This window comes from Netta rufina (assembly GCF_964035555.1).
Source record: "Netta rufina genome assembly, chromosome: 5".
Taxonomy (NCBI): domain Eukaryota; kingdom Metazoa; phylum Chordata; class Aves; order Anseriformes; family Anatidae; genus Netta; species Netta rufina.
In genome coordinates this window covers 1,668,977-1,691,259 of record NC_140128.1, presented here as the reverse complement: position 1 = coordinate 1,691,259, position 22,283 = coordinate 1,668,977, and the positions used below count along the sequence as shown (strand labels likewise).

The following is a 22,283-nucleotide window of genomic DNA, read 5'->3' as shown; positions in this document are numbered from 1 at the left end:
GTATCATCAGTCTTTGCTCACTCAATGCCTGCTTGCGATCCAAGCTATTTCTCAGTACAGCATTGACATCCAACTATAAATTTTCAAAGTTACTCACTGTACACTGCTTAAATTAGTTTAATAAAAGACAAGAAAGACGTGGAGATGGTCATAACTTAGCCTATGTCAACACAATTCACTTACTACATGCCCTGCCTACTCTGCCTAGCCTTTGCTCATTTTAAATAGGGATGGCCTCTCTCTAAGTACAACATGTTAACACGAAATCTTTTGTGGGATTTTCGGTTAAGTCTGAACTGAATGCCATCTTAACAACAAGCTCAGCCAGTTCACTGTCTATAAGAAGCTGTATTTCCACATATCTGATTCTTTTTTCCAGAATCTGAAAATTCAAAGAGTGCATTCCTGTGTAATTTTAGTACAGATTCACTAATCAGTAAAATCTAATTTGACTTTATAATGAAGTCATATGTGCTTTCATAAAACACCCCGAGTTGACCAAGTCTTCCATACAGTTTGTAAATAAGAACTACCTAGTACCTGAATAAACTCTAATAAACCAAATCTGGTGGCCACACCCTTGTATCAGACACTGACAATCTTTGTTCTATTTCTAAAGACTAATTAATTACTCTACAATAACTGTGGATTAACTTAAAAATTTAATGCTAAGAAGGAGCTGTCAATACAGATGCTGACAGAACACACATGTTGCATTGAACAGCTTCAAATGCAAATGCTATCATTTCTGAGCAAAAAACTCGTGCAATCCATCAAAATGTGATTCACATAAACCAAAACTGGACTAGCAGTATATCATAAAATCATAGAATGGCTTGGGGTTAAAGGACTTTAAAGATCATCTGGTTCCAACCTCCCTGCCAAGGGCAGAGACACCTCCCATCAGACCGCATTACCCAAAGCCCCATCCAACCTGGCCTTGAACACCTCCAGTGTGTTACAAGAGTGGGATTTTCAAATGGCATGAAACTCTCCTGGAATCTTGATGGACTATGGAATCCTGACTCAAACACACATGCAGAATCTCCAGGCAAGGAACAAAGGGTTTTGCTAGCCCTACTACACTAAATACTAAACACTACACTGAGCAGGATATATGAATATTACACTGTAACATGAAAACTGACTGCTACAGAAAGCATTAGTTTTTCTTGATTCTTCCCTGATTATGTGTGAAATAAGGGAATCTTGCAGCTAGGCCAAGAACACCTATTCATTCTTTCTTTCTTTCCTTAGACCAACTGCACACTTCAGTCTGACCTCTCCCATCCCACCCCTGCCACCTTTATTTGTGGAGATGGTTGGAGCCATCCAACACACTATGATTTTTAAAGACATGCAGATAAGGTATAAATCTCACATCAAAAGTGTATAGGACAGAATCATTAAATACTCTGAACCCTACACCTTTTGGGGAAGGACAGTTTTAATTAAAAAAAAAATAATGTTAAGAAATATATTTTCTTACAGACTCAGCTCAGAGCAAAGACTTTCACAATGGTCTGATATTCATCTATTAAAACTCTTGTAGACCGGTGTAAAGGGACAGTTGCAGTGCCAAGACAACTAACATGAAGCTGAAAAAATAAAATCAGCAGAGCCTGTGACCTAAACTAAGTACAGCAAGTAGCAGACAATAGGAACATTAAGTGAATACAGAGAATCTATTTGAAAAAGGGAGGTAGGAAATGACCTTCCTTTTAAATCTTAGTTGTTGTAGCATATATGGATAATTTGTCCCAGCCCTAAGCACTGCTTACTATTAATTTACTAAAGAACATTACATGTACAATATAACTGTGACCTTAGATCTGCATGAATTTATGTGCAGCAAGGGTAAAGTAGCGCCATAGAGCAAACAAGAAACACATTCTTCACACTGAAAGTAGGAAAGTGGAAGCACTGCAGAGAGAACTACGTCATGGCCCAACACAACAGTCTGCTAAAGGAGTAAAGGACCACCACAGGTGGCAGACCAGTGGGACAGCACAAACAGGACAGATGCAGAAGCAGTAACACACCAAATGGATTCCATAAGCATTTTTAAAGGTATAAGCCCTAATATCACTGTGTTCATCCATCACTCATTCCCATCAAAATAAGGGCAGTAATGACAGCAGTTGCACAGCCTGCAGTGTGGACCACAGATGGGTGACATCCTTACAAATGCCTACATTCATCTTGTCATAACTTCTCAAAGCAAATTCCATTCACTTCTGGAAAATGCTTTAGTAGACAAAAAATCTCCAGTTCTATTTATGTGTTTTTAAATGCACATCCTCTAGTAAATTATTTTCAATTGCATTTAACCATATTTGAATTTGCATGTTTAATCAAAACAATTACAATTCTGAAGCTGATGTCTCTCTTGAATATTTAATTTATACTTCATTATAAAATGATATAACACTTCCTCATTAATAGTGTTTCTTTTTATCTCTTTAATCACTGAGTGTTCTTTTCATGTTGTGGAAGCTTAATCTAATAAAAAAAAAACCTACACGATGTTGAGCAGTTTATTAGCATGTACTGCACTCATTATATTTACACAGATCATGCAGTTTCTCTGAGAACTTATGTGACCTTGTTTGAAACCGTCATTTCATTTGGACTGCAAACAAAACTTTTTAATAATTAAGTGGTTTGTCGGGATTTCTCAAAAAGCTGAAGCAATATCTAGCTTCTGTGAAGTTTGCTAAAGATGAAATTAGAAGAACTCATTAAAGATATACCCTGAAGAAAAATACAAACAAACAAAAAGTCAGTGTGAATTAATTACTACTATGGATACAAACAAATAGGAACCAATTATCTTAAACATATATTTTGGGTAACAATTTAATGCAAAAAAAAAAATTCTGAATCATGTTTACCGTTGACATTATCAATAACCATTTAGCATTAGCCAATAATAAGCTTGATGCTTTACAGACAAATTGAAAAAAGCTATTGTTATTCCATACCATGAGCAGGGTCTGCGACCATTTTGAGTCTGCATTTTTATTTTGGTGTTTTGACAACTGACTGAAGAAAGGATAGGGAGGATGGTCACATACAAAACCCACTGAAATCCACGTTCATGTTTGCAGTAGCATATGGTGGGTTTTGGATTGGACCCTGAGGGTTTTGGGGTTGTCATGTATATTTGTATATCTGGCTCTGTAATCCTAAAAACTATAGTCACTAGATGAAACACATGAATCTTTATTTAGGTGTATCTCCACTGAAGTCAGATAACGTTCACCAAATAATTGTAATAGTTACAGTAAGTACTGTTGGGTTTGGCTAACCTTCCCCAAATTCACCAAGAATCCCTGTGCAGTTATTCTTATTGCAGTGTTCCTGAACAGGTTCCTCCCATTGAAGAAGTCTGCCATAACATTAGAATTAACCGCAGAGTCCTGGCCTGAGTCATGTAAATGCAGAATTTGAAAAATCAGAATACAGGCAAGCCAGGAAGAGAAAAAACAAACAAACAAACAAACAAAACACTGCTTACTGAAGCTCTGTTTTACTCCCTGCTTCTAGATGCTGAATGGGCTGGAGAAGAAAATCATGACCCTGTGTATACTCCTGCAGAGTGGGAAATTGGGGTGTAAGGATTTCAATTGACTACCAACAGTCAGAGCTCAGAACAGCATGCATTCTGTTGTATATCAGAGACTGGAAAGAGATTTTTAAAATTACTTCATCTGTTTTACTGAAGCCCTATGAGGTTTCTGAAGACTATTCTACTTCTCATCATCATACCAGCCTTTCATGCTTTCAGGTAAACTTATCTATTCATGTGTGATGACAGCCTTTCTCCAGAACCAAGCTGATAATATGGAACTGTAAACAGCCTACAAAAACACCCCACACACAATCTAGAAGAATTTTTAGAAGAAAATAAAAAGGCTTTAACATAACTAGAAGTCCTCTTGATTTTTAAAATGTAAATTTTCCCTTAAATCTTACTTTTGAATTCATCATTAACTGTCTCACAGGCCTCATTTAACATTAATTGTGCCTTTATAAAACATCATAATTGAAAAAGCAATACATGTAAAGATTCCTCCCATATTTAATTGTCAGTAGTTTTCTTCCCCTTTTAGTTAATTGCTTCATTGTGTACTTTTAAAATTGTTTTGTTCTGCAGGGATTAATTTTGCACTTACCTTCATGAGCTGTAAAACTTTTACAATGTATTGTTAAACCACGTATGTTGTGTTGCTGTTCCATAATTGCAGGAAACTACACTATGCCTTGTGTTACCAGGAGATAACACACTTCAAGGATCACTAGGGTGTAAGGCTTCATCCTGTTCTTTTTCAAATGTGTCTATCTCATTGCTAGGCACAGCAAGTAACTGACATAAATCACTGCTACATTGCCAAGTATAAGTCAAGAGTAGGAAGTCAAATAAATCACTTGTTACCCTAAAAGGTTAAAATGAAGTAAACTGAATTACCAGATCAACATTGGTTAAGTACTCACAGAGCAACATACTGCATTGCCCTTCATTGATGTTTTTGCCTCCCTCTCCTCTGCTGCAGGTGCACTCAGCTTGATCAACCTTGTTAATCTTGCACTAATCCTGAAGACTTCATTGGTACCAGAAGACCAAGTGTCCTGGTTTCAGCTAGGACAGAGTTAATTTTCCTCCTAGTAGCTGGTAGGGTGCTATGTTTTGGATTAGGATGAGAAGAGTGCTGATAACACGCTGATGTTTTAATTGTTGCAGAGCAGTGCTTACACCAAGCCAAAGACGTCTCAGCTTCTCGCTCTGTCCTGCCAGAGGGCAGGCTGGGGGTGCAGCAAGAGCTGGGAGGGAACAGACAGCTGACCCAAACTGGCCAAAGGGGTATTCCATACCATCTGGGGTCATGGTATGGAATATACAAGGGTGGCTGGCTGGGGTGGGGGGACCAGCTCCTCGGGGATAGGCTGGGCATTGGTCAGCGGGTGGTGAGCAATTGCATTGTGCATCACTTGTTTTGTACACATTATTAGTAGCAGTACTATTGTCATTTTCCTTCCCTTCCCTTCCTTTCCCCCTTCCCTTTCCCCTTCTTTTTCCCCTTCCCTTTCCCTTTCCCAATAAACTGTCTCTATCTCAACCCACAGGCTTCATTTTCCTGATTCTCTTCCCCCATCCCAGAGAGGGAGGGGGAAGAGTGAGTGAATGGCTGTGTGGTGCTTAGCTGCTGGCCGGGTTAAACCACAACACCAAGCTAAAAGCGCTGTGACATGTGATGGTATTTAGCTTTTGCAGCTTTGACCCAAACATACTTGATCCTGGCAGAATCCATCTTGGTCACCTAATCAGTTCTGTTACAACACAACAATCCCTTGCCTTCTCACATAGGTCTTTCTCTGATCTTTGTTAGATTACTCAATCAAACTCAAACAGCCTTGCAGAACTAAAAACTCTCTGTAAGTTTAAATTCCAGACACATATCAACTTAAAACTAGTAAGAACATGGAACCTTCTCAGATTAATCCATGAAGGATCGTAATACCAGTAGCTAGACTGTCATTTCCACCATGCTATGACATAAAAAGCAGGGATATTAAACATCAGGCTAGCTTATAATAATGCACTAATTAATTTCCATCTGACCTAAGTCCACAGACTTTTAAGTGCATATTGACTTATAATAGTTTTACTCCTTTCTGAACCACTGCAAACAACAGTTGCCTTTCTTAAAGCATCCACATGTCTATATTAATGCCCAGCTGGTAATGTGCAACCACACAGGTGTAAGCAGTGAAAAAACATCTGTGAGAAACCTCCAAGAGCCTCTTCCTTCCTTGAAGGGTAGAGTGATGCCACGTACTGCTGGTGCAGTATCAATCACTTACTTTCCTGTGGGAACTGTTAATCTCCAGAAAGAGCAAAAATGATTCACTGGAAAACTGGTAATGCTGTCTGTGTGTATAATTAGACATGCTGTAGCTGCAGGTTACCTCTTGAGGCATTCATGGGCAAAATGGGGGGAAAAAAAAACAATTATTCTACTGGAGACTTGACACAAAAACAGAACAAGACACTGAAAGCCAGTTTGTTATGTCATGACTGGCACCCATTTAGAGGCATGACAATTTAAAGCCAATTGCTTCTTTTATACTAAATAGAGGCTGCTTATTTTTCTGAAAAAAATGGCAGCCTTGATAAGAGGGAATTTTAGTATGTGTCATCTTGATATTGAGGATATTAATACAGTGAGGTAATTTCCAAAACAAAATTTTGGAAAAGTTGAAGTAATTTCCAAAACAAAATCTGGTTACACAGAGTGCTAGGCAAATTCTTCAACCCTATTTGCATTGTTAAACACTTTATTTATTTATTTATTTATTTATTTATTTATTTTATTTAATGTTGGTGAAAGTGTGGGCTATGAGAGCATTTGATCATCCCTTTAAGAAGTAAGGTTTGGTCAATCTTTAGAAATTTTTCTTGAAGAGTTCGGTCTAGTAATGTTCTCTTTTTAATTCACAAAATGGAGTTAAATAGATATCACAATGTTAAAAAGTGGTATCTCAAAGTAGCAACTTGACTGTTACTCCTGTACTTCTGAGTTCTCTTCTTCTGCACATCACCAGCCCAATACTGTTCAACAGTACCCGAGATCTTACATTAAGGACTTTTTCTATAAAGCAAATCATTCCCCAGTGGGAAGGGTTAGGGCCTACTTATTAAAATCTATATTACAATATGGCTTTAAGACCACAGCAAGTTATGATGGCTGATAGTGCAAGAATGGGAGACATCTAGATTCATTTTTCTGAAGGGAATTTAGGGAAACATCCATATTGCTCTGTGAAGTGCCATGAAAGGCGACCCAGCAGCAAGGACAAAAAGGGATGTTATGCAAACATGACACATCCCAGTGCTCTCTCCATGCAAACAGCTCCACAACACAGCAGCTGGGTGAAAAACTTCTTCAACTTTTTTTTTGTTCCCTCACAGTTATTTCTACCTTTTGGCACACTGACCTCTCAATTTTCCTCACACAACAGTTTGTGTGGCACCATGGTAAATCACAACTTGATTAACGTAAAAAATCCTGCAGTTAAAAAGAAAAAAAAAAAAAGTTAAAATGTATAGTTTATATCTGAACTGGAGGTGTTACAGACACAGCATACAGAGCAGCCATTAAGACAGCTATGCTGGCACAGTGAAAGCACGGGCAGAATGCAAGCCTGTGAACAAAGGAGGGCAAGAAGAAGGAGGAGAAAATACAAACCAGACAGCTGTTTGAGACTGATGTATTGTGAAACTACAGCCTAACTTGTACAGTGTTACAAAGTTTTCCTTGATGTCTTTTGACACGTAATATAAATGATTTCATGTTATTCACGGCTGATATTAAAAACACTGACAGGTAAAATTGCTGGAAACTTCTATGTAAAAAGGAAAAAGCCCAAAAAGTTTTCAGATAAACATGGAGATTTGGGAGCAAATGCAAACAGTTGCACTTGCTTGCGATTATCAAAGGAACACTTTTATAAGGGCATATTAGCAGAAAGAAATCTCTGGTGAGAAACCCTAGGGATGCACAAATACTTTCGATCAGAAATGATAGGACATGTAAGCCATCGATAGGCTTTTAGGCACCATATGACAGAGAGTGGGTAAACTAGCCAGCAATCAACAATTATGATCCCAAATGCTGGGGCAGAGAGCTATTTAAAAACAAAAACAAACAAACAAACAAACAAACAAAAAAAGATAAATCAAGCTAGAGCCAAATCACTTGGAGATTTAGGATGGGTATTAGGAAGAACTTCTTTACTGAAAGGGTTGTGAGGCATTGGAATGGGCTGCCCAGGGGAGTGGTTGAGTCACCATCCCTGGAGGTCTTTAAAAGACGTTTAGATGTAGAGTTTAGTGATATGGTTTAGTGGAGTACTGGTTAGTGTTAGGTCAGAGGTTGGACTAGGTGATCTTGGAGGTCTCTTCCAACCTAGATGGTTCTGTGATTCTGTGAAAATAATAAAAATAAAAATACAGAAAAAGGAAGTCAGCCCTGGCATTTAGGGAAAAAATAAAATCAAAGAAGGGCATGATAGACTTCAAATCTGCTTGCACTGCCATAAAAACACCATATAGACAATACCCCCAAGAACATTGGAACGTTTTCTGATCATGTTACTCATTCCTACTTCTCTGTTCATAAACCACCCTCTAGTTCTCTGTCAACAACAAAAAAAAAAAGCATCAGGATCAGTTTTGCTTAAACTCTACAAACAAACCTTTAGACTACTGGGAAAGGAAGATAATGTATTTTTTATCCAATTTAATTGCAAATACAACTAATTTCACTATGGCAATATACTTTATAAAAGTAGAGTCCAATATATGTTTTAGTGGGAGCAAGACCCATTCCTTTTCCATTAAAGAGCTATTACCTTCTAACAAAAGTTTATTTTACCCTTTTAACAGATCCATTATATCTCTGTGAACATAAATTCATCTGCAAGCACAAAGTCTTTGTGACACACATAATTACTCTAAGTCAAAGCCTGGGTTTACATTCCCTTGACTCTGATGATGACTCAGTTTGTGACCTGAGGCAAATCACTGAATATTTGTTCATGCATCTCTAAAAGTAGTACAAACAACTTTGTTGTAACACAATATTTGGAAGCTTCATCAAACATGTAGGCTGCTTTAAAAGACAAAATGATTGCTACAGGCTTGCTCTTGATAGAAAATCTTCTGCCGACATCAGTAGAAATTGGAAGATGCTTCTAGGAAGCCTACTGAAAACTAGTCTTGAACCATCTAGTACAGGATCTAATTGATTGTATCTAATTTATTGCAATGTATTTGTAGGGGTTTCTGTAACTGCATGTATAGCTTGTCCAAACACAGCCCAGAAAGGAGAGTCTAAATAAAGGTGAAAAATCCCAGCCTTATACTCACATTTATACAAACTATGAGTTTGTAATTGGTCTCTTGGATAAGCAGTGTGATTCCAGTTTGCCCTTCAAATATAATCTGGTCCCTTCAAAGCACACAGGTCCATCTAATTGGGAATGATCAAAAATAATCCAAAAGGAATCATTACTCATCCCAATGTGAATTTAAGAATATGATTCTGGGACAAAGTAAATGAATCTTTCAGCAATCCCAGACTAAGAGACTGAGCTGCACAAAAGGGTGCTGCCAAGTCTTGCATCAACCAGCCAGTCTTTATTTTGTTACAGGTCACACGAATAGCTTTGCAAGAAAATATTTGCTTGAGGTGAAAATACAGCATTGCTTCTAAGATTTTAAAATGTATTCCTACTTTGAACTCATCTGTCAACTTCTAGCTCATGGAAACAGAATTCTATTAATATGTATTTGATAATATATGTTTAAGGTTTCACAAATATTCTTAAAAAGCCATAGACAAGGTAAAAATCTTAGAAGTTAAAATAATACCACAAATTTGAGACAAATAGTGCTGAGTAAATAAACTAATTCATCAGAGTGAAGAGAATAAACCTCCATTCAAAGACCTGTTTTCTGTGGTTTGATACAATTTACCAACAATGGGGGCTTCAGCTACAGTTTCCAATAGTTGAGATTTTCATATACTCATGTAACACAAAAAACTAGACATTTGTGCAGATAATGAGGTGACAAAAATACCTCCTAGGAGAGGATTCTGGGGTAAGATTCCATTGCCTCAGGATCTAATTCCTGGCTGTACACAGTAAGAACTCCATTAGTTTACTTTAAAACACACCATTTCAAGAATTCAGAAGACAGGTGTTTTCTCCTTTATAATGAGAAGAAATCCTAAGTAGGTATACTTTGCTTCTCAGAAGCACTTCAGCTAGGAAATTAAATCTCATTTCACACCATTGAAGATGCAGCTGCTAACAAAGCAAATGGAGAATAAGTCTTTGACTGTGCATAGGCATAGAGGTACCAAGTTCACCCTGATACCAGTTTATCTACATCATTATACGATGTTGTAGCTGATATGCGTGAGTTTGGCTAACAGCAGTTTTATATCCTCTGGAACAAAACAGTAATATAAGGTGCAGGACCTTGTTCTACTTAACGTGTTTAAGATAAACAAGTAGCTCAAATGATCATTTCTATTCCTGGTCTTTCTGTAGTTGAATGTTTAACTGTTCTCATCCTGTAAATATTTGTTCTTACATGCTTATTACATGAATTTTCTCAATGAAAGAATTGACTTCCGGTACGTAAATACTGCAAAGGGAACAGGCTATGTTCCTGCTTCTTGGACAGCCTGGACACTAGGCCAGTTTGAGCACACTTGGTGTCTGCTTCTCCATCCCTACATGATAATGCATAACACAGCAGAATACTAGATGAAGCTTGATGCTTCTTAAAAAAGGAGAACAGTGATAAAAGATGAAGCATAGTGAGCAATCTGTAGTCATGGACCGGAGAGCATCATTTTAAAATGGAAACATTATTTATTGCACCGACTCTGTAATTATAATGTAGCTTTTGGAGAAAAATCCGTATTGATTGATCATAAGCGCTGCAGTTGAAAGCAACATGGGTAATCTAGAGGTAAATATTTTTGTGCTGCAGAGACAAGGTGTATTTCAGCATCAAAGACAGACCATCTGGCATGCAATCACCTTCTGACCATAGTCTTCTGCATAGCCCTATCTAAAAGAAAACCACTAAGGATGAGTGCTAAGGATGCAACTGGATGATGGCACAGCTGCCCGCATTGTGACAGCACATTTTTAGCAGCCACATGTACTTTGTCAAGAAACTGTATGGTCACAGGTGTGCACCCACAGCAGATGGCTGAGGAAAGGAGCTTGCTTATGAAGCTTAACAACTATAGAAAAAATACTATAATTTCCAGAAGCTCTAATATTGCACTGTACATTTATATTCATTCTGGTATCATCTGGGATATGCTGAGGATTGTGAAAAGAGTTAGTAATAAACTGTTGAAAATTCTGCTCAGTGATTTGTTTTGATACAGCTAGGAACACAGATCTAAGTCAGGATAAAGTTAGATGAGGCAGCATACATTACACTACCTTGCACATGACAATCTGCTGCAGATGAAAGTATTTTATGTAGGTCAGGCACTGCTTCACTGGAGACGGGGAAAAAAAAAGGCCATAAGGAAATCAGAGCAGTGTTGGGTCTTATTCCAGTGATCCAGTCTACTCCAAAGTTTCAGTTAAACAGAGATTTCTGTCTCTCTGGTCTTGTCTATCAAAGTACTCATCATGATCAACTTCTGCAAGGCTAAGTCTAACGGACTGGATAGCATATATCTCGTGATACAGAACTAGATAAAACTCTTTATGCTCACAGGGAGACTATAGTTTTGTCAGTTGTGGAAAGAAGAGTAAAATCAAAGTGACACTAATTTTCAACTCATTGAAACACTGAGCTGCAAAATTCTGTTTCAGGAGCAGAATAAGGCTCTCTGTCCCTCCCAGTGAAGAGAATGGTGTTACTAAAAGAAGCAGACTTGGTTTTTGCTGTCCTTATCCTTACAATTGTGCTCTAATGTAACTGAGAGGGTACCTGCCTTTCAGTCTTCCTGCAATAATAGTTTATCTCTGAGAGATAGGAGGAAAATAATTGCAGAAACCCAGAAGTATTTTTTGGTTATATCTCACAGTCTCATCAGAGAATTATTTATTTTTTGATGTGTTTTTTTTTTTTTTTACTTTGCTTTTATATAACTATATTTTTAATCTGGCAACCAAAAAGCACAAAATACTATCTTCCACTAACATTTCAATAGCAAGGTTTAGAATTTAATTCTTATAACACACATCATTCCATTTTTCATTACCACCTATCAATCTAGAAATTTCTCTCGTATCAAAAAAAATGAAAGATTCTCAAAATGAGCAACACTTTATTTCTGGATGGCATTTAGTTGTGATGAGAGATGGAAAGAGGTACACAAAACACACAAAATACTACACATAGTAAACAGATGGAAGAAGAAAATACGTGCACTTGTGCAACTTCAGTACTTTATAAATACCTTAATACCCTTGCAGAGGGAAGGCAGCATAAATGCCTGTATATTTCAGCTTGCTCCATAGTGATTTTCCTAATTTAAATAAACAAATTAATCTAGAAAGGCTTTTCCCATTACATCTATGAGAAACTATCCTCCTTACTGAGCTCAGGATCATAGGTACACAGGGATTTTTAGGTATCATCTCTGCAGAATAATACCAAATTCTGTATTTATATTATTTTTCCATATAAGTTCTTAAAAAAAAAGATATGGGATATTATTTAAGATATATTTATATATATTTTATATATAATATAACAAAACACAACATAACATAATATTGTAGATATATTTTTAAGAGATTTTTTTAAGATATATTTTTCCCCTTCTCAAATACAACAATCCTTACAACTACATAGCAGTAGCATGCATGTTATTTGCATGCTGTCACCCATACATATGTGACTCCTTTTTTTTCCCTATAATAAAGACCATGTCGTACTTTTTAATGCAAGCCACCACTGATGTTTGTTTACATTCCTTACCCTGATTCCAAGCTCCACGTTCTCCCCTCCATACACTTCCATGCCTTCATCTAGTAAGCCAATCTCTTGGAAATATTCTCTGTCTACTATGAAGCACCCAATCAATGCAGGACTTCTGGAAGAAAAAAACAGGAGCAAGCAAAATTAACAGACAGAATACAAACAATTTTATTATTCCAAAATTGACTATATTTATCATTGCTGGGTCAAACAGTGTGTCAAGACGGATTCTTAAGAAGGTAGTCCTCAAATAGATTTATTCAGCTTTGTTTTCTAATGTTCTTGATTCCGTAGTGAAGAAAGCACTGGAAGAAAAGAGACTCAAAATGACTGGACAAACACATTCACCACAACAGGCAGGACATAAGGATTAAAAAAGAGTAGACCCAACAGCTGCAACTTCGATTCTGAGGCACCAGCCATTGTAGCCAAAACGTGGAGTAGTCTATCCCTACTAAGTTCTCAGGTGTCTGTGATAATTAAAAGGGATACCCAATGATGCATGGTTTTCTAAGTTTAGCTAGAAGCTAGGGTCATCTTAATGGCTCAGGAGCGGTCTGTCCCCATGTGCCCAAAGATGAGCTGGTGTGGAAGAAGACCTGTCTGGCTGCACAGGGAGTTGTGCCTACACCTTAGGAAAAAAAGAGGGTTTATGATCTATGGAAAAGACAGCAGACCACTCAGAAGGATTATAAGGATGTTGTAAGTATGTGTAGGGAGAAAATTAGAAAGGACAAAGCTCATCTGGAGCTCAATCTGGCTACTGCCGTTAAAGACAACAGAAAGTGTTTTTGTAAATACATTAACATGAAAAGGAGGACTAAGGAGAATCTCCACCCTTTACTGGATGCAGGGGGAAACTTAGTGATGAGAGATGAGGAAAAGGCTGAGGTGCTTAATGCCTTCTTTGCCTTAGTCTTTAGTGGCAAGACCGGTTGTTCTCTGGATACCCAGTACCCTGAGCTGGTGGAAGGGGATGGGGAGCACACTGTGGCCCTCACAATCCACGAAGAAATGGTTGGCGACCTGCTACAGCACTTGGATGTACGCAAGTCAATGGGGCCAGATGGGATCCACCCAAGGGTGCTGAGAGAACTGGTGGAAGAAAAGGCCAAGCCCCTTTCCATCATTTATCAACAGTCCTGGCTATCAGGGGAGGTCCCAGTTTACTGGCAGCTAGCAAACGTGATGCCCATCTACAAGGATGGCTGGCAGGTAGACCCAGGAAACTATAGGCCTGTCAGTTTGACCTCAGTGCCAGGGAAGCTCATGGAGCAGATCCTCCTGAGAGTCATCACGTGGCACTTGCAGGGCAAGCAGGCGATCAAGCCCAGTCAGCATGGCTTTATGAAAGGCAGGTCCTGCTTGACGAACCTGATCTCCTTCTATGACAAAGTGACGCGCTGGGTGGATGAGGGAAAGGCTGTGGATGTGGTCTACCTTGACTTCAGTACAGCTTTTGACACCGTTTCCCACAGCATTCTCCTCAAGAAACTGGCTGCTCTTGGCTTGGACTGGCGCACGCTTCGTTGGGTTAGAAACTGGCTGGATAGCCAGGCCCAAAGAGTCGTGGTGAATGGAGCCAAGTCCAGTTGGAGGCCAGTCACTAGTGGCGTCCCCCACAGCTCAGTACTAGGCCCAGTTCTCTTTAATACCTTTATCAATGATCTGAGTGAGGGGATCAAGTGCACCCTCAGTAAGTTTGCAGATGATACAAGGTCTCTTCCAACCTAGATGATTCTGTGGTTCTGGAAACATTCAAGCTGCAGTACGTGTAGACATCTGCTTTCAAACAGATTATAGGACGTCTTAATCACAAGCTGTAAAATTCTACATAATTCTATACATTTGTTCCTTGAACTGCTATACTCCCTACTTCACAACAGTGAACAATCATTTCTGATATATTTATGAATGAAGAAAACAAGTTAACTGTTGCTTCTGACAGAAAACAAGTTAACTGTTGCTTCTGACATTCTTTTAGAAGTATTTTTCAGAGCATCTGCTTCCCTTTTTTTATAATTCTAGAGTCATATTTGGAGGCATGACAGACACCATCAATACATGTGGTGTTTGTTTTTTTTTGTTTCTTTTTTTTAATTATCCATCACATGTGCACAGCATATCTCACTGAATAAAAGGCTCCAGAGAAATGGCTAGGGAAAAATGTAAACATCCAATATTCTTAAAGGGTATTTGCTCCACAGTACTCACAAAGCGCATAGTTTTTATATAATACAGAATAGAAGATTTGCTCGTCATTATGAGCTTAGGTACCTTTAACTTAAAAAGTAACCATAATTAATATAGAAGGTTTGCCTCTCCAGGAATTAGTAGAATATTTCAAGGCATTTTCATAATAATAACACAGTTCATTAATGCTATGAAACCCTTCTAATGATGTGGAAATTACCACCCCTTTTTATGTCCGTGGCAAACCTGTGAATTTTTAGCTACTACTTCCCAATTCTGAATCCTGTTCTAACGATCAGCACGTGGATCAGAGCAGTCACATGTCTAAGCTGATAACTCCCCAGAAGAGATGTCTGCCTGGAAAGAAAAAACCACTGGATGAGATACCCCTCTTTCACTGACTGCATGGAAACAAGTAACTGAGTGCTACTGATGAACCCCCCCCATGCTGCTGCTGCTATTTAAGGTTCTGCTTTGCAACTGGTGAAAACAGTCTACACACTTGCTTTCTGCAGAGCTAGAAAACAGGTACCCGTGACCCCCTTAGTATGAATGCCTACACAAAAAAAAAAGGACTGGAAACCCAGCAGAGCTGCAGAGGGATTCAGAAGCCTCTATCTCCCTCCCAGAGGTAAGGGTATTGTTCTGGGCCAGCCCAACAATGCTCTAGCCGTGATAACAAAAAACACAGCTAGATTGTACAAAAGCAAGAATTTATTACAGTTGTTGCTAACATACTTTTGGTGGACCAGCATTAACTCTGATGACACAATACAGCTATAAAGCTATATGGCAGTATTACGAAGAATACAACTGTCACATTAGTTATGTTATATAATGAATTTGTAAAGAAAATTCTGTTTCTGGCCCATTACCACTAAATTATCAGACAACATTTGGAGAAAGAGCGCTGCTGAGCAGTCAAGTCTACTGTTCCATTTTAGCTATTTTTTCCCATGCTAATAACAATGAAACCTATTAAAAAACATAATATTAAAAAACCTACTGATAAAGGTTTTCTTGATATATGTAGGGGGAGCAAGGACACAGATCAAGGACATTTAACTAATTTAACATCTAATTTAACATTGAAGTCAGTAAGACCTATTATGTAGCTGAGACCACTCACCATCTGTCACATCTAGATGAGCATTTCCTGCGATACACTTATCTGGGTCACAGTTGCATGTTACCTTATTGGAGCAGTTGTGTTCTCCAGTTTCCACCATGACCTAGGAGGGTTCAGATAGCGGCACCATAGCTCCCAGTCAAACCCTTGTGCTGAAAGGGGATATTCTTCTATTTCGAAATTATCATACTTAATGTTATCAAATGATGGAGAAATGACCCTTTTTCTGTTTTCCTTTATCCTAGTGAGCACTGGTTCAGCCCTAAAAAAAATATATAAAAAAATAAAAAATTAAGACTATGTAGTAGGATAGCAATGATGGAAATAGCTTACACTGTATATTTCAGAAGGAGCGATGTCTATAGGTGTTAGCTATTCAGAGCTTCCTTTGCTTTGAGACAGAGATTTGACGGAGCAGGACCTGCCCCAAAATAATGCAGTGCAATATTTTATCAATGACTCTCTGTTATTATCCTTGATGTTAGCTGGAAATGGAAGAAATTACTATGTGCATTATCACAGAGCATTTACACCCCTGCTACCAAGTAACGATAACTTCAGGCTCTCAATATCATCAAGGGCATCAAGATCAGAGTTAATATTAGATTTATCCTGCAGACAGCACCTCCTGCCTTTTTACTATCTTTTTTACTCAAGAAACAGAGATATTAAATCTAGACCAAACCAGTTCAAATACATGTTTTTAGGTATGCGCTACTTTTGCAAAGAGCAGCAACCTCAGAGACAAAATGACACTTCTTTGTTTATACTGTAAAACATAAAAGAAACTTTCTCTAGTATTATTAAAAGAAGGTCAATTTGCTTCAGCCATTTGCCTCTAAGGAGCATTACTGGAGGGAGCTCATCTCTGAAAAATATGAGCATAGAAAATAGAATTTTTTCTCAGCAGTTTGTCCTTTATCAGAAATATAAGGTATTTGGAAGCTACATAAATGTGAAGCATTTTCTGTTTCCTGAGAACAATTTACAATATTGTCCTGAGATTTGAAGAGAACTCAAGCAACTCAAAGAAGCAAAACCTGTATCATAAGTGTGCTGCCCCTAACTGCAAGCCCTTACCTAGTATCTGTAACTAGTCTACCTTACTCAGCTTCTTTATGTCAAAATTACCATTTACTTGAATGAAAAACGATAATACACAATAGATTCAGATATTTTAGATACATTTTGACAGCAAGTGGGAACTCACTTTATGCACAGTTTTCCAGTATAGTTAAATACATTGTAATTGCAACCAGGAGATAACTCACATTAGAAAAATATATACAGACTGTTACATAGCACAAATACATTTTTGGTGATTGTGTCCATCTCTGAATCCTTATTAAAAAGATCAGAATATTAATTCATCATCTATATGCAAGAGAAACAGCATTTAGTAATTTATAAACAGTGCTTAGAAAAGGCCCCTTTATCAGATAAATACAAGGAGACACATACCATCCCACATTGAATTCTACATGGGCATCAAAGAGAGCAACTACTGGTGCTGTGGCTACTCTCCATCCACTGACTCGAGATCGAATCAGCCCCTCTTGTTTGCTGTGTCGAACAACCTTGATGAAACCAGGCTTCCGAGCATTCACTTCATCAACATACTTCTTTAGTTTCTCCTTGAGTTCTTCTGTGCAAAGGAAAGAATTGGATGTTAAGAAATAGCAGCTCGCCAAGACATAAAAACCTGCTCTTTCAGCAAAACAGGAGTCTTCTCACAGGGGAATACTCCATGTTGATTTAACTATTAAGACTTCTTAAAAAAAAAAAAAAAAAAAAAAAAAAAAGAGACAGAGAGAGAGAAGGAAAGAGAAGGAATGCAAATTATATAGTAATAAAAAACTGAAGTGTAACAATTCAGCCTACGTGATTGCCAAAATCCTGTCGCTGTTTAACATTAACATGCCACAAAATAAAGCACTAGGTCATAAAGTACCATAGCTACAGTACATATTATGTTACTGTAGCAACAAATAAGTTAACTAACTTATATTTCCAGAAAAAAATAAGGCAAAGTATTTTCCATTAACTTCCTTTACTAATATTTCAAGAAGTGAAAGAAATTAATAAAATTAAGTATTTATACTTTTTCCATATTTTTTTTCCCTGAACTTGGACAATACCCTTCTATCTTAACTAAGAAGTTCTATGACTTCGTCTCTTTTTTTCAGCAGAACAAAGACCAGTAAAAGCACTGGAGGAGAATTACTCCTAATTAGAACATGATAACCTACTTCATCGACAGTTATTGCATCTCTGACTTTAAGACCACTGCATGAGAAAACTCCATACGAAGACCTGAAATACAGTGTTCACAGTTATTGTTTATTAGCATTGCGATGTTCTTTTTATGTTATGGTAGCACTAAGAATTCCCTTGGCATTATTAAATTTCCTTTCTTCACAATCTCTCCACAAATCCTGAAATGTCTTTGCTGCAAGGCAGAATATTGCTCCTGCGGTTATGATGATTAACTGGAAATTGTCAGATCTGCATTAAGAGTTCCATTCTGCCTAGCCCTTCCTGTGAAATCTTTGGCAAGCCACTTGACATCTTCATAAATCAATTCCACACCTGTGAAATGTCATCACCACACTGGTTTCTTCTTTTTGGTCTATTTAGACTTGAAGCTCTAGAGACCACACTTTGCTTTTTTCATGCACTTGCACAGTACCTAGCACAATGGAATAGGGGGCATCAGGCAACTGGTGGCTCCCAGCACAGCCCCGGAGGGAGCAGCACCCTGGAGTCTGCAGTGGGAAGAGAGTACCTTAGCTTCTGCCATGCTGGCTGGACCAAGCATGAGCACATGTATTTTCAGTGAGCTTCTGTTCAAGAGCTAGTTGTTTATACAAGTCAGGTACGCTTGTCTGCAGTCCTGAAGGTTCACAAAAAAGTGAACACATTGCTTCCATCAAAATATATGAAATAGGTTTCTTACTCAGAAATCTGTTTGCTTCCCATAGAGCTCTGCTCCTCTGAGCCTTGTGTGTGTGCCATCTGCCATTTCCACAGTTTTCCTCTCTTGCTGATTTTAGCCCCTGATCCATACATACACACCAGATAAGTTGGTCATGCCATTGTTTTTCCTATTTCCCGGAGAAAAAAACCCTTGGGTTTTTTTTGCTCAGACGTTCAGTGCCAAGCTATCCCTTGGTTGTAGCTTCCAATGCTCTCGCTAACGTGAAATAAAGTTTTCATCAAAGAATTAATACTATTAACCAACCTACAAGGTATTTAGCATCCCCATAAGCTTCAGGAAGTCTGTGACATTTCATAAAGGCCCAGTGTAGTAATAACAATATTCACAAAGTACTCCCATCAATGTCATATTTCTGGTCTTAATGCACTTGCATGAAAAACAAACCATGGGTTTTCTCCTGTAGTTTCTAACATTTGTTCTTCACCACATTCTTATTTCATTCATTCTTTAATTTGGATTACACATGTGTAATGTATATAATAACCAATGTATGTATTGATTGCTTTCAGGGAATTTTACATCTCATTAAATCTGCTAGGCAGTCTAATGTTAATCTGCCCATTTCAAACTGACTTTCAACCATCTGAAAACACAGACCCCAGGACAATGCTAACAGAAGGCACAGGCACAATTTCACGTAACTCTTCTGTCTATCCAGCAACTTTGCAGTCTGAGTATTTTGGGTATAACACACATGATCAACAGGTGTACAACAGCAAACCTCTTGAACATGCAAAACCAAATATAGGCCCTCTATTGTTCAAATAAACTCAATAGCTGGTTGTGTTTGGGGAACAAGAGGTGACCAATCAATGTGAAGATACTAAAATGCAACAGTTTGTTTGTTTGGGTTTTAAACATAACCAATGATTCTCATTGTTTTAGCAGGTGTTAGCTGTGCAATCTGCTCATAGCTGCAAGCCAGGGGAAGATTTCTGCACTCAGCCCAGTAACTCCTCACTAGGATAAGCCAAACACTCTAGGAACTGGTCATCTCAATCAGAATTGGACAATATGCACACTAGAATGGTTAATGCAAGAGAAAGTTAAAAGCAAACACACTTATTTTAGCCACATTAAACGTTCATCCTTGGAAAGTAGATGGATGTGTCCTCTCTTAGTCTGCTAAAGAGGAGCCGAGCTGTTGCACAAGGCGTCCTCTAGCTTAAAGACTGCTGCAGCCCATATGACCTGAATGGGTTTGCTTCTCAGGGTATGGAGGAAGGGAAAAGATGATCAAGTGAAACAATTCCTTAAATTCACCCCTTTTTGAGAGACTCCCAGAGAGCCACCAGGCATGATGCTCTTGCAGCTGGTTGTACTGGTGTTGCAGGGCTGTGCATACCATGTACCTTGACAGAAACGAACTCTGCATAGAGTAAACACAAAATCTTTTCCATAGCTAGGTGTAGTATGGAAATAAGTGGAAATGGAACAGAACCCAAATCTTGGCTTGCCACCAGTGCAACTTCAGCTGCACGTTATAGCTGTGACATTTACTAGGCACTATGCACTTTTAATACACACTGCAGCTTTTTGCCAGAGAGAGTCCTGGGGGAACCTTACAGGCTTACCCATGGTCAGTTTTATCAAGGAATCCTTCTCTGGACTTCAGTATCAGCCCCAGGAGGCAGAGAAGAGTGCTGCATTTCACCTAATCTTCAATACTACCTGCCAGCCGTTAGTGTAGTGTGTCCACAGGAGAGAAAGCAGTATTTTGCAGCCAGGCATTTCCTGGTCATTGTTATTTAAAACAGCATAGCCTTGCTTTGCAAAGGCGGAGGGCTGAACAGAGCATTATGCACACCCTTTATCTTACAAAACCTATCAAGCAGATTCCCCATGAAGAAAAGATAGTTCACTAAAAAAACATATCCTTTTGATTCAACCACAAGACACAGCAGACATGCAAACGAAGCTTAAAAAGTCAGTATTGCAGAACTTTAAAGATGCCCTAGCTGGATACTTAAGTCATTTTTTTTTTGTTTTGTTTTGTTTTCTTCAAACAGTCTACGTTTTTCTGAGTGGTACATGAGGAATCTGAGTTCAATTGTCTTTGACAGTTTCAGAGCACAGTGCCCAACTGGATTGAATGATGGGACTCTCCCCCTAGAACTGATCATACAGTTTGTGATGGCACTGATAGTCTTCAGTAATGTATTTTTAACCCGTGCTCTGTTTTTTTCCACTTCAGATACATTGCATGAATAATAAACAGTCTTTTTCATTAATTATTGTGCTTCGCTGCTTTATGCCACCATAGGGAGAAGAAAGGGAATGAGCAAATGTGTCATCTTCAATACACTGTTGATTCAATTTCTAATTATGGAAACAAACAGGCTTATAAAGATAGATGCATTTGCCTTTCAGCGCAGAATTTTTCAAATAAGGACTCCATATGACTAAGCTGACTCGGTAACTGCAGTTGGAGAGAAAGAACAGCCACAGATGGAATGGGAACATGGTGTAGATCTACTGCTTGGAAATCATGCACCCTACCACCTGTCTCTATATGGTACAGATGTCTGTAGAGCACATCAGAACTCCCCTCACAAACACAGAAGTCGTAATTATGCAACATAATAATGTTTAATATTAACATAATTAAGTTTTAATATTTGTCACAGGTTGGTTGTTTGCTTTTAACAAATCCACAAAGATTTTGTTTGTCAAGTTTCCCCTATTCAGCATTACAAAGCAGTGCTAAAGAACTGTTTCATGCTACCTTGCCTTTTTAGGAAGGGGCAGGAGCAGAGCACAATTGAGGCAGGGAGCATAACGAGCCAGAAGACATTAATCATCCCACAGCTGTGATCCCTTCACAGGTGAACATGAAGGGATCACCTAGTTCATGGAAATCCCTTCATGAGGCGATCTTCGTTTCAGTAAATGATAGGAAGAGAGAATAATGGGCTTGAGACAGGCCCTAGCAATGCTTGCTCTGCTTGTGTGAGTGGCCAGTCCAGGCCCAGAGGGGCATTCTGGACCACAGTCCTGCCTCCTCGTTGGATGCTGAGGGATTGTGCCAGGCTCCACAATACAGAAGAGATATCTCACAGCTGCTCCAGAGAGTTTCTCAGAAGGAAAACCAGATCTTGTTCTTTGTCAAGTTGCATGTAAGTGGCCTCTGGTTTGAATGCCTCCACCTTCCCTCTAGCAGGAAGTTATTGGGCTAGACGCTCAGATGATCTAAAGTGCCTTAGCCCCATGGGACTCCCATGTCCTATAGCAGCTGTGGATCTGTCCCCAGACTTCAAATTTTTACGTTATTGATACAAAGTGTTGTCATAAATAATAAATTACTGCTTCACATTCATAGATAAGTAGCTTAAAGAACAGTCAATTAAGCTTCATTTTCTATAGCTTTCATGTTTTAATGTAATCCCATTCTGAGTGCTTAAATGAGTCCTCACAACTCTCAGAACAATTAC

General features: G+C 38.5%; 2 protein-coding genes across 6 annotated transcripts in view; one reads left to right on the top strand and one right to left on the bottom strand.

Annotated features, from left to right (window-relative positions):
- LOC311210022 (uncharacterized protein) overlaps nucleotides 1-4,877 on the top strand; it is a 180,875-nt gene extending 175,998 nt beyond the window's left edge. For all 3 annotated transcript variants that reach the window (XR_014618475.1, XR_014618476.1, XR_014618477.1), the window contains 2 exons: nucleotides 3,550-3,790; nucleotides 4,557-4,877. The gene's annotated coding sequence lies outside the window, so the exon portion shown is untranslated. The remainder of the gene's footprint in view (nucleotides 1-3,549; nucleotides 3,791-4,556) is intronic.
- GALNT18 (polypeptide N-acetylgalactosaminyltransferase 18) overlaps nucleotides 1-22,283 on the bottom strand; it is a 218,533-nt gene that overhangs the window by 56,969 nt on the left and 139,281 nt on the right. For all 3 annotated transcript variants that reach the window (XM_084287712.1, XM_084287713.1, XM_084287714.1), the window contains exons 5-7: nucleotides 17,316-17,499; nucleotides 15,919-16,116; nucleotides 12,533-12,647 (exon numbers count right to left, since the gene is read on the bottom strand). In XM_084287712.1, coding sequence (XP_084143838.1) covers nucleotides 12,533-12,647; nucleotides 15,919-16,116; nucleotides 17,316-17,499 — 497 coding nt within the window. The remainder of the gene's footprint in view (nucleotides 1-12,532; nucleotides 12,648-15,918; nucleotides 16,117-17,315; nucleotides 17,500-22,283) is intronic.